Source organism: Emydura macquarii, unplaced genomic scaffold (assembly GCF_026122565.2).
Source record: "Emydura macquarii macquarii isolate MOO-44397 ecotype Brisbane River unplaced genomic scaffold, CSIRO-AGI_Emac_v2 contig_2636, whole genome shotgun sequence".
Classification (NCBI taxonomy): domain Eukaryota; kingdom Metazoa; phylum Chordata; order Testudines; family Chelidae; genus Emydura; species Emydura macquarii.
The window spans coordinates 37,776,691-37,789,531 of NW_027132773.1; the positions used below are offsets into that span (position 1 = coordinate 37,776,691).

Below are 12,841 nucleotides of genomic sequence, written 5' to 3' on the forward strand. Positions count from 1 at the left end.
TCTGACAACATTTCCCACTTTTGTAAAGTATTTTCATATATATGAATGAAAATGGCTGGTAAGTGTTATGGTAATGAACTGTTTTTAGTATTTATTACCATTTTATTATTAACTCTGATTTGGGATGTGCAGGTAACATGAGCAAATCTTGGTTTTTCCTCATAGCTTATTAGTCATATCTTAAAATGAAATGGATCTCTTGGAGTTGGATTTGAAGTTGCTCAGTTGCTCTGATACTGGACTGCTATCATTCAAGCATTCTGGAATATGTAGTACTACTAAGGTCCATTTCTTAGTTGTATCTGCCTAACAGCTCTCACTATAAGAATCTTCAGTATTTGCAGATTCTACTGTAACAATATTTTTGAAGGGACTGTATAATGTATTCATGTCTGTGCCTGGGGTTTGAATCACATGTTTTGTAAGTGGATGGAATCCTTCATTGTACATTTGGGTTAATGTTTTCTATATCATCTGTCCATAGAGATTATTTCTGGTAATGATAATATCATCTAGGAGAGTCACTGAGATCAAGAGTCTGATGGCTGACAAGCCCCTCTGTTTACCAAGTGTTTCATAAGGATAAAGTGACACTAACCCACTAAGGTGGCTATTTGTGTCTTACCTGAAGCATTCCATTAATCTTTTTTCTATTTTCCCATAAACACCAGTGACTGACAGGAGAGGCTAGACTATATAGTTTAAATATTACTTTCACTACCTAGAAAGAATTAAATGTTTCTGTAAATCACTTAGGTTACTTGTAGACTGTCAAGATAAATTCAGGGGAGAGACATAGTTTTTGCCCAGTGATTGTCTAAGTGGATCAAACTTTGTTTACAAACATATATGACCTTGCAGGTGTTTCTGTGCCTTGAATTTTTAGAATACATTATATTATAGAGTGAAATAGCATGAAATCTTGGCCTCATTGACCTTGAGGCGTTTTGTCACTGATTTCAAGGGGAGTCCATCTATAGATTTTAAGACATTGACAGATTATTATGATCATCTAATCTGACCATTGTATCATAAGACATAGAATTTCACCCAATGATTCCTGTATCTAGCTGAATAATTTGTAGTTGAACTAGAGCATATTTTTAGAAACACATCCAGCTGGATTTAGAGACCCCAAGTGATGAAGAATTTATCACATCCCTGGATAATCTATTCCAGTGGTGAATTACCATCACTGTTAAAAACGTGGGTCCTGTTTCCAATTTGAACTTTACCGATTTCAGCTTTCAGCCATTGGAAAGCTAGAGTCCTCCAGATGAAACTGCGTGTCTTAGGAGTGATTCTGTCTCTGAGAAGCATGAGATTGCTAACTGCTGTTTGAAACACAAATTGACACAGCATTACTTTCTTGATTTGGCTTCAGAATGTTGTGTCCAACTGAGGATAAGACTCTGCAATCTTTAACTGATTTTCTTCAGAATCTCCTTCTTTAAGGATTGATGCTGTTAATTAATCTCCCAACAGCAGGGATCTGTGATGATGATACTCAAAGGTGACAGATTTCTTATCTAGTCAATTCAAACTCCAGGAATTATCAATTAGATTGATACCATAGATCCACACTCCCTGTCTTACTTCTCCAATTCTTCAACTGAAGGCACAGATTCTGATGAAATAGAAGGAAATGGACTGGGGTTAAGGCTTGCTGCTCCTTGTGAAGCCTCGGATCTGAATCTTCAGTGTTGCAAGGGAGCATGCTCTCTAGAGGATTCTGACCATGGCACCAAGAGCACATGCATTTTCTCCCCAGACTGTCTCTCTATGCTGTCAGTGTACTCAAGGAACTACAGTTACTAGGTAAGTAATCTTCATGAGATTTAAGTCTAGTTATAGGTCCTTTGGAAACACTTGTGTTGAAAGTAATTCTCTCTGTTTTAACATTTGACATTTCATTCATTCATTAAAATAATTATTTCTGAAATAAGTTTCTGACATAATTGTGTCTGTTATTTCCTAGGCGTTTGAGCTTGCAACTGGAGATTATTTGTTTGAACCACATTCTGGTGAAGACTATTCCAGGGATGAGGGTACGTATCTTCTGAGGTGTTTGAGCAGCTTATGGTGTTGTTTATTTGTGTGCTTGAGTAAATTGTTCATAAACATGTTTTGATTTCCGCTTGTAAATTCAGATTTTTTCTTTTTAGTTTTAGGTCCCATTGATAGTATTAGGTGGGCAAATGCCCTTCAGCAGGCACATTCATCTTGCTTAACAGCAGCCTGAAGGAATTAGACTACTTTCTTGTAAGATTTGCATATGTTTGAAAACCCGATTGAGCAATAACAGAGCATTTTAGTTACAAAAAGCAACACAACTTAGTTCTTAATGCATCTTCTGTTTATTAGAGTGACACTGGACTATTTGTGTATATATTGTTAGAAGTAACTGGTTACTAATTTAAAAAAAAACAGAATTAACTCTTTATTCCATCTGTATACCTGTCCATTTCCATGCTTGTTTGCTTATAATGCCCTTTGCAGCGAACGTGGGCATCATTCATTGTTCTTAAATGCTACTAATGATGCCAGAGTTCCGCTGATCCTGAAAACCTCTGCATGGGTTTGCTGCAAACATTGTTGATTTGAAACTATTTCTGATTTTTTACTAATTCCAGTTTCTTTCCTCTTCTTTTTATCCCATCCTTTCCCTACCCTTCCCACTCCTGTGTCCTTTTTTTCTCTCCTTCATAGACCACATAGCACACATCATAGAGCTGCTAGGCAATATCCCAAGGCACTTTGCTCTATCTGGAAAATATTCTCGGGAATTCTTCAATCGCAGAGGTAGTACCTCTTATTTTTGAAAGGCGCCGTGATGCAGACAGAAGTGGAATAGCTGTTGGTTGTAACATATACCAATAAGGAGCATTTTCTCAAGTCATGTAACAAAAATCTATCCCTGCTAAATAAACATTAACAAATTAAAAACAAAAAGCTATGAAAAACTCCTTTTTTTAGTTGCACTTATTTAAAATGAACGATTGCAGACATCTTTTAAATCACTTTATTGGTAAAATATTACCTTTAAAGGCTGCGATTCACTGATTTTGGATGAAGAAGTTTTGCTGAAGTGCCTTCCTAAATTAGCCATTAAAAGTGTTTTGTCCACTCACTCATTATGTTTTTTTACCACGATCAATCTATTTCTGTCTGTACCGGGCCGGTGTTAGTGTGTGCATGCAATGTACTGATTAAACTGTTGTATGTTTCTGTTTTGCTGGCAATGTTCCTCCAATGCAGATCACATAGCATTGATCATTGAACTGCTGGGAAAAATCCCTCGAAAATACGCTATGTTGGGGAAATATTCCAAGGAGTTTTTCACCAAAAAAGGTAACGGTGTTTATGCAACACTAATTTAAAGCATAGTACTATCCAAAAGGAGAAATTGTGCCTTCATTTAAGATTACTGAAGAAATAGATCAATGTTAAAGAAGAGTCCTGATAAATGTGAACTCATCATTCTTTGAAGAACAGGAAGTTGCAGAATAAAGACTATTTCACTTTATCGTTTATATTAAAGTGTGTACTTAATGAAGTTGTGGATATTAAGAAACGTCTGTAAATTCCAGTTTAACTGCTTAAATACATGTAGAGTATCAAATATGTCCTAATGTTCATTCCATTTCAGCTGATGTCTTATATAAAGTAACTGTCTGAGAATATGCACTTTCTGGCACCATTGATAAGGAGTTAAAATACTTTCTGGAAAATATCAGTCATCTGTTTTTCATCTTATTTAGTGTTAAAGCAAACCCTCTTTGCATGGGTCAAACTGAGGGATGGGATAAGTGAGCACTCAACATACAAAACATGTATCCTGCCATTATCTTACCATTTGTGTATAGACTGAAAGCAGAAAAATTAGTTGTGTGATGCAAGGGTAGATATAGCTGCCATCCTCTGTCTGGATAGTACTATTTCACTGTAAGTATCACAGTACATTTAAAAGAAATCTAGTGTGTGACACAGTGCAAAAATTGGTTTTGGTGTGTGTCACCTGTGATTCCATTACCTTTTTGCCTTTTGTCTTTGATTAGCTTAGTACAATTAAATTAATATAAATTACTTTTTAAAATTTGTGATAATGTAGGCGAATCATTATATTGTCAAGTTTCAATATCACCTGTATCCATTGTTAATTCCACTCTCATTCTGTTGATCACATTCTTTTAACTGTTTATGGAAAAAAACCATAATGGGTAATCATTTACTTGTCTAAAATTAAATTAATAGATAATCTCAAAAGTTCTCTTCAGTGGGCCATGGAAAACACCAGTTTAGAATAGCATTTATAATGGCAGGGCATTACTTCAGACCTCATAATTAAATTAATTGTGGAAAGTGGTGGTGAAGCAGCAATAGGGACTTCTGGGGTTCTATTTCCAGTGATTCATTGGGGTGGTGAATTTAGTGCATGCATAAACTGCCATATTAGTTATAGCTCTCTTCATAAGGATTGTCATGAAGGTCATGTTGGCTGAAATATCAGTTTAGCACAGATTGACCAGGTTTTCGTTATGAAGACATAACACTTTAAAATGACCTAAAAATTAAGTCATTAGTTGCAGTTTTCTGTGGTGTACAGAAGAGGAAATTTTGCTGTTGAGGACATTTTAATCCTTTTGGACAGTTTGTAAAAGTAGTATAAGGTGGGAAAAGGAGTTCATTTCCTTCTCAGGAATGCTTGCCTCATTTTTCTTTGGTAGTCTCTCTTCTGCAGATTTCCACTTATGGGGGCACAGCTGTCCTCACTGGGGTCATGCACAATGCCCCCTTGTGGATCTGAATTGTTAGTGCAGGGATGGGTAAGGAATCAGCCACCACTTCCTTTCAGACCACCATCAGCTGCGTTAAAAAAAAGTAATAAGCCAATTAACTATTAGAAAGGAGAATGAGTTAAAGAGGATTTTAAGATTGATGCTAAAACTAAAAAGAAATCTTAGTCCAGTAGATATGAAAGGAGTGTTCTGGTGGCCTTTTCGAAGGAAACATTTATTTGTGATTGCTTCTTCTCTATTATGCAAGCTGTTCATTACCAACTGATGTTTCTGATTATATGAATTAGTATCGATCATTTCCAAATTGCTAGAAGAATTTTAGATTTTACATAGATTATTTTCTACTAAGAAGTTTTCACACATAAAATGCTCAGGCTGAAAAATACAAGTCCAAAGCCTTGTGAACACTCTGACTGTGAGAATAACATAAACTCATATACAAGATGGATAAGCAAATAGCCAGGCCATAGAAACTGCAAGCTATGATGGATGAGCAGTCACAATGGGGCATGTGCGCCTGAGTTACTTAGGTGCTTATGAAAATTTGTGAAAATTTCATACTTTCCTAGATATGGGTTTAGGAGCCTAATTTTAGCCTCCTGTTTTTGCAAATGTCCTGTACCAGAAAAGCAACTGTAGCCTCTCTTGCTGCAAACAATTATGCACATATTTAACTTTAAGCACTGGAGAAGTCTCACTGAAGTCAATGGGACTATTCATGTGAGTAAAGTTAATTACTCAGGGCCTAAATTTTCAATATGTCCATTTTTTGCCTGTAGCAGTTTTGTAAAATTCAGACAAGAGACCTTTGCATTAGTAGCATAAAAAAAAAAACAAAAAAAACCCTCAAACAAACCAGAAACCCACCAGCATTTATAATTTGGTTCATTGTCAGTTTAAGCTAAAGTCACGAAAGCCTCAACTTGATTTAAATTTTAAAAATCAAGTGATGTAAAACAGTGATTTAAATCAGTGCCCCTTGCAGCTGGCGCCCCAATCTGTATAACAACTCCCTAGAGTGCCTACTTGTAACCTTTACCACTCAAGGAAAGCCCAAGCTGCTTCTTATGGAAGAGATGTTGAAAGTCCAGAATGTCTGTTCCCTTCTCCATGTCAAATACTGTGGGAGAACTGATCCTCCTAGAATGTGACTGCCTCACATCTGAATGCTGTGAATAAATCTAGCCAGCCAATTAAATCAGAGCCCAGTGTTGAAGCACACACTGTTTAAAAAATCATTCACAGCAGAAGCCTAGGAAGAAGATTGTGTAAAGGGAACTGCATGTCAGGATTGAGTTTAAAAGGGTCTTTTGTTTCAACTGTCAGCTTAGACTGAAAAAGGGAAAACATGTTTACAAACTTTCAACTAAGATGTCTGAGCCACTGGCCAGAAAGCATCAGAGGAGTTATGGGGTTGGAATTATTAATAATATTTGAAATCATTAATAATATTTGAAATCATTAATATGGGAAACCACCAAACACTAATTTAACCATAAATTATTTTATTAAAGCCAGGGGTCAAATGGTACTTATATAATTGTCCTAAATATGCCTAAAAGCCTAAATAATAAGCGATTTACTACATCCAAACAGTAAACAAACATTTATAAACATTTGATCAAGATACTTACAAATGGGCTAAACCCAGAGGTGCATAGACCCATATTACTTGGCTCCAATGTGGTCAGGCAGGTATTATCAATGAACCCTTTAAGAGTTTATTTTTGTACCCTTTAACAAACAAGTGCTGTTATTGCTTTCAGCTAAAAAAACAATTTGAGACAATTCACCCTCATTTCCAGTCTTAATCCAGATAATTAATAAGATATGATAGTCTTCTTTCTTCCCAAGGCCTTTTCTCCCTATCTCATCCCCTCCTCCCTGCTGACCAAAGAACAGTGGGAAGATTTGTGCTTGATTTTTTTAAGTTATTTTTTTCTTTGGATTGTTACTGCAGCCCTAACCATACATCCGTCCCACATTGCAAGTAATAGTAGTACTGCTTATTATTCTCATGGGCTTCTTTTACTTGCTGTTTGGGGCCTTTCCCTTATTAGCCACAAACCATAAAGCAGACATTATTTTCTTAAGCAAACTTTAATTCTTTTAATTTCATAACCATCCCTACATTCCCCACCTTAAAACTATGTGGGTTTTAGTACATTAAGCATTTCAAACATACTTCTGTGATTTTGCAATATCTTGTACAACTAATAAACTTGACAATACAAAATCAAAATTACAGTTACCACAATCATATTGACAACAATCGACAAGCTTTGAATGACTATCTTCACCATGATTGTAATCCCACTTTGTATGCTTCTTCCCTCCAGGAGAAAAATTCCCTGTTCTTGGCTATTGAGCTTTTAAGATCCAGGCTCAAGAGAGGAACACGATGCCCAGACTTGAGCGCTGCTTTTAAAGCGTACTCTTATAATCTGAATTCAGGCTGTAATTCAGTTACATTATGAAAAATGGGTATGGGATGTAAGGTCCTTCCATTTATCACCACAGTGAATTTTGGCCCATCAAAATAACTGTCTTTGGGTCATACTGAAAGTGGTTATTTCCGGCCACAACTCCATTTTTACCATTCCCAGCATAAGCAATTTTCATGTCAGCAGTTCCCCAACAATTCAACTGTGCTGTGCTGTTTGGAGACTGCTCACGCAGAGTTAACCCACATGCCAGCAGCTCTGTAAAACATTCCCCCTGCACAGATAGGTGTACTCAAGTGTGAGCAACAGGACAAGTCTGGAACTTTCCAGACCTTGTCATTATCTTCCAACAGTATTTGAGGAGGAGAAAAAATGTTTAAAACCATATGGGTTGCAGTGTCTTCCAGTACTCCTACGGGTAATACTCTAACAATGGTTTGAATGACCTGGTGTTCTCCAGTTACTGGGATGAATAGCATAAGTGGCATAAGGAGCCCCATATCTTTTCCACAATTAAAGTCATGCTTTTGGACCCTTATAAGGTATTTTTTGTTTGTTTCTACACCAATCAGTACGATCTCTGCCATACCAAGTTTTAATTTTCTTTGTGGTGATAAAACAGGGAAATTTACCTTTCACTTTATCTGTGAGGGTGGCCTTGATTTTGTGTAATGCATACTCTCCATACACAGAATATGTTATGGCCTTGGCAATTGCGCTGCTTTGATGATCTTCATTCATTTGGTTAACTATTTCATTTACTTAATGCTGTACAAATCAATTATATCATGCATATTATGTACACATTCAAAAGTTCTTAATTAATAAGTTCTTTGATTTGCTTATTCATTGAGCTCAGTACATCCACAGACAGCTTGCGTTGGAATGCTCAGTCGTGTTCCCACGAGGTTTCTATGTCTGCCTGATTTCAGATTGATGCTTTTGATCCAAATCACTCTGCTACATCACCGATGGCGAGGCTCCACTGGCTTCATCTTTGAATTGATTCGGCTGTCTTTACTTCTGCATTTTTATTAACAAGGTCTTTCTAATAGTCCTGTATCATTTTGCCATAAAATTGGCCAAACTCTGGCAGACATTATCCTGTTATCCTCTTGGCAAATACAGTGAAATCAAATTAAACAATACAGGTATATGTATAAACTGAACATCAGAAGGGTATATATCAATAAGTCCTTGTTTGATTAAATTTTACAGGAAACACAAAACATGTATAATACCCATCATGCTTAGCATACACAGATTAAAAGTTCAAGGTACCATTCCCTAAATAGGAATTGATACTATGATGGTCAATTCTTACACCATCACCCTGTTTTAGCTTGTCCTCAGGCCATTTGCAGAATTGTATGCAATATCCAGTGATATTGTTTATTTTGCATCATAACTGAATTGAGCTTGCAGCTGTCATTTCAATGATGGAGGCTTCCTCATATCTCCAAACATGGATTGTTATTTCTGCATTTTATTGAGTCACATTCTCTATGCACAAGCACACTAGCCTCTCTGTACACTACCAACAACAAAACACAAGTTCTGGTGCTCCCTTTTTGGGAACCTGTAAACAGTTTTAACTGAGTAGTTTGTAGTCATCAATCCTTGCTTTTAGATCCTGATTGTATTTGTACCAGATAAATGGCAGCGTGGGCTATTTGTATTATATAGCAAGGGACTCCTCACTTTGGTGCCGGAAACGGGTTTTTCTGGAGTTAACTGCTCCATGACTTGTTTTTCTTGCATGCTTCCCCATGTCTGGAATGAGATTTCACTTTAGCCACATATGCCAATGAATTACCCAGTTTAGTTGTTCCTTTTGTGCTATGTATGGAAATGGCTTGATAGCATAAAAGCTTGTGATCTGCACAGCAAAATAAATTCGTACTCCACCAAGGGAGGTATATTGTCAAGGCATCACGGACTCTTTGAGAGTCTGAGCATATTAAACCAGCTGGGTCCTGGATCTTTATTATAGAGTGATAATGTCTCTGTTACAAAACCCAATTCCGCATACAGCACTGAATGTGTACTATACCTGTACTACACAGGTTCAGCGTAAACCGAGTGAGCCCAAATCCTTTTAGTGATTTTGACTAAATCATCCATGGTCAAATGATTCAAATCAGATTGCATCTCTGCCTGCAGCAGTCATTTATAGTTGATTATTTACAGACCATTCCTTTGGGAAAAGGGCCCATTTTTCTTCAGAAGGGCTGTAAAGGCTTCTGGGGCCAAAAACGGTGGTAGTAGCAACCACCTGACCCTGTTGTATAGGTTGTTTGACTACCAAGGTTCCACCTGGCATGACTCTACTGAGTTGTATTGCTATAACTGGGTTTTATTATCAATTCAAGCATTCTCTTCTTATAACACTTTCACTCTAAACATTTCTCCAACCCCTGACTGTTTAATTTCCTCCAAACTCTGCAGCATTAATTTGTGCAAAAGCTCCTTTTAACCCCTCACGCTCTTTCCTTAAATCACTTACTTATCTCCCAAAATGACACATTCATCATCTGATTTCTCTTGGGCACACTGAACTTAACTTTGTGCTTTTTTGCACTCATTCTTCTAGATGGTGCACTTTGCGAGCAAAGACTTAGCCACCAAGTACAGTCCCTGTAACACAGCTATCCTAGTCTGTGTTTTCTTTACCTTGGGATTGTTTAAGAAGGCAGTATTAATATTTGTCTCCATGGTTGTCCATGGGTCTTTTGCTTTTAAGATTTGAGTGGCATTTAACTGAAATCTTCCTTGCTCTGCCAATAATTTAGCCATTTATGGCAATCAACAGACCTTTGCTGTGCATTCTTTTACATAGGGATCAAAAATACCTCCCTCTATTCCCCTTGTGTTACTGAATTTCTCCTTAAGGAAGAGAGACTTTGGTACTGGCCCCAGAGGATAGATGGCTACCCCTTCACTCTGGATGTTTAGAGCAACTGAAAATAATGTTTGGGGTGCCTTCATGGGTCTCCAAAATGCTGGAATTATTAATATTTGAAATTGATATTAATATGGGAAACCACCAAACACTAATTTAATCATAAATTCCTTTATTAAATCCAAAGGATTTATACAATTGCTCTAAACATGCCTAAAAGCCTAAATAATAAGCACTTTACTACATCCAAACAGTAACCAAACATTTATAAGCATTTGATCAGGATACTTACAAATGGGCTAAACCCACAGGTGTTTTAGACCCATATTAGTTGGCTGCAATGTGGTCAGGAAGGTATTATCAATGAACCCTTTAAGAGTTTACTTTTTATATCCTTTAACAAACAAGTGATGTCATTGCCAAGTGAAGCCATTACTGACTTCAGTTGAAAACCAATTTGAGGCAACTCACCCTTATTTCCAGTCTTAATCCAGGTAAAATGTACTACCTCCTTTCTTCCCAAGGCCTTTCCTCTATCTCTCTTCCCTTCCCTCTTGCCAACCAACAGAACAGTTGGAAGGTTTGTGCTTGTTTCTTTTAAAGCTATGGCCACACTAGAACTTTTGTCAATCAGAGTGTGAAAAAACACACCCCGACCAGCATAAATTTCACCGGCAAAAGCGCCGGTATGGACAGCGCTATTTGGTGGGAGACTCTCCTGCTGACATAGCTACTGCCGCTCTTTGGGGGTGATTTAATTATGCCGATGGGAGAGCTTTCTCCCGTCGGCATATAGCTGTGCCCCTGTAAGATCTGTAGTTCAGACATAGCCTGAATCAGTTTTTCTTTGTCTTTTTCCTGCAAATCTAAATATGTATCCTTCCCACACTGCACGTAAGAGTAATACTACTACTTCTTCGAGTAGTGTCCCTATGGGAGCTCCACTGTAGGTATGTCTGTGTCCCTGCGCTTCTGATCGGAGATCTTTCAAGTGTCCATTGGGCCTGCATATGCTTCTTTCCTCCCTTGTTTTGTGCCTCAAGGTTAATTAGCATTGGGTGGGTGAACCACCCTCAATTCCTTCTCAACCGCCCCTGGCTAGAGATAGAATGATTAACAGTCCATTCATGTACACTTTAGATCTTTAGAATTGTTCTATTAGATAAACTTAGTGTTTTCCTTTGCCTTTTTCTTCTTAGTGCTATAGGGTTTCCATTAGTTTTTTCTTCCCTGTTTAAAAAAACAACAAAAACAAAAAAATAGTTTTTACTTTATTTTTTCTCTCCTCAAGGATTGCCTTCCCAATTAATGAAGTGCTTTAGGATCCGGCTAAAATTATATGGCAAACACCAGCCTTGGTCAAACCATCATGCAAAAGAGCCAATAGAAAATACTATGCACCCCCTAAAGATACAGAATTCCTTTTATCCCACCCTCCACTTAATTCCATCGTTGGGGATGTGGCATGCTCCCGTGGCCACCAACATCACACAAAATTGAACCCTTATAATAGGGACTGGAAAAGGCTTGACTTGTTTGGAAGGAAGGCCTTCTCTTCAGCGACTTTGCAATTCAGAATTGCAAATATCAGGTCTTAACAGCAAAAAAAGCCACATGATCTATGCAAATTTAACACTTTTATTGACCATCTGCCAGAATCAGAATGAGAACAGTTTCTGGCCATCATACATGAGGAGCAGTTAGGGGCGAGAACAGCACTCCAGACTACACTAGAGGCTGCAGATACAGCGGCCCACTTGGTATCAACAGCAGTCATGATGCGATGGCATTGTGGTTACAACTTTCAGGCCTGCCACAGGAGGTACCGACGACAGTAGAGGACCTCCCTTTTGAAGGCACAAAATTGTTTGCGGATAAGACTGATGCATTACTCCACACTCTCAAAGACATCAGGGCCACACTATGGTCATTGGGGACCTACATCATGGGTCAGAAAAAGAAATTTTGTCCTCAGTCTTCCCACAAAACACGTCCACCCCAGTACCCACTACAATGCTACTATGAGCCACAGCGGAAAAAGTCTAAATTTCAGAGGCGTAAACCATCAGCCCCATAATCCTCAACATCACAACCTTTCACCTGAAAATACCAGTTTTGACGCCTTGGTCAAGGCCCCGAGGGACCATTACCTACAGCATCGGCTGCAACTTTCAGACCTTCCTCAACCCTTCGGATGCTGCCTTGCTCTATTTCATCAAAATTAGGAACACATAACTACCGACAGATGAGTCTAGAAGATTATCCATTTCACCTCCCTCTCCATCTCTCTTCAGGAACCCTTCTCATGAGAGACTCTTAAGACAGGAAATAGATCACCTCCGATGCCTGGGAGCCATAGAACCTCTTCTGGTACATTTCAGAGGCAAAGGTTTTTATTCCCAATATTTTCTGATCCCCAAGAAAAAAGGAGGTTGGAGACCCATACTGGATCTCAGAGCACTGAACAAATACACGAGTGCACAAAAATTCAAGATGGTCACACTAGCAGCAGTTATTCCATCTCTGGAACAGGGAGTTTGATTCTCGGCCTTTGACCTCCAGGACACGTATTTCCACATATCCTTTGTACCATTCCATAGATGATTTCTCTGGCTTACCATAGGTCAGGACCATTACCCGTGCAGAGTACTTCCTTTCAGCCTCTTGTTGGCTCCCAGAGTATTCTCCAAGGTCTT

The 12,841-nt window shown here is 38.1% G+C and overlaps 1 protein-coding gene across 4 annotated transcripts in view; it reads left to right on the top strand.

The window, feature by feature from the left end:
• SRPK2 (SRSF protein kinase 2) overlaps positions 1 to 12,841 on the top strand; it is a 268,546-nt gene that overhangs the window by 245,791 nt on the left and 9,914 nt on the right. For 2 of the 4 annotated variants that reach the window (XM_067564493.1, XM_067564494.1), the window contains 3 exons: positions 1,979 to 2,048; positions 2,710 to 2,802; positions 3,259 to 3,351. In XM_067564493.1, the coding sequence (XP_067420594.1) occupies positions 1,979 to 2,048; positions 2,710 to 2,802; positions 3,259 to 3,351 (256 nt within the window). The remainder of the gene's footprint in view (positions 1 to 1,978; positions 2,049 to 2,709; positions 2,803 to 3,258; positions 3,352 to 12,841) is intronic. The other 2 variants (XM_067564496.1, XM_067564495.1) reach the window with 2 other exon arrangements.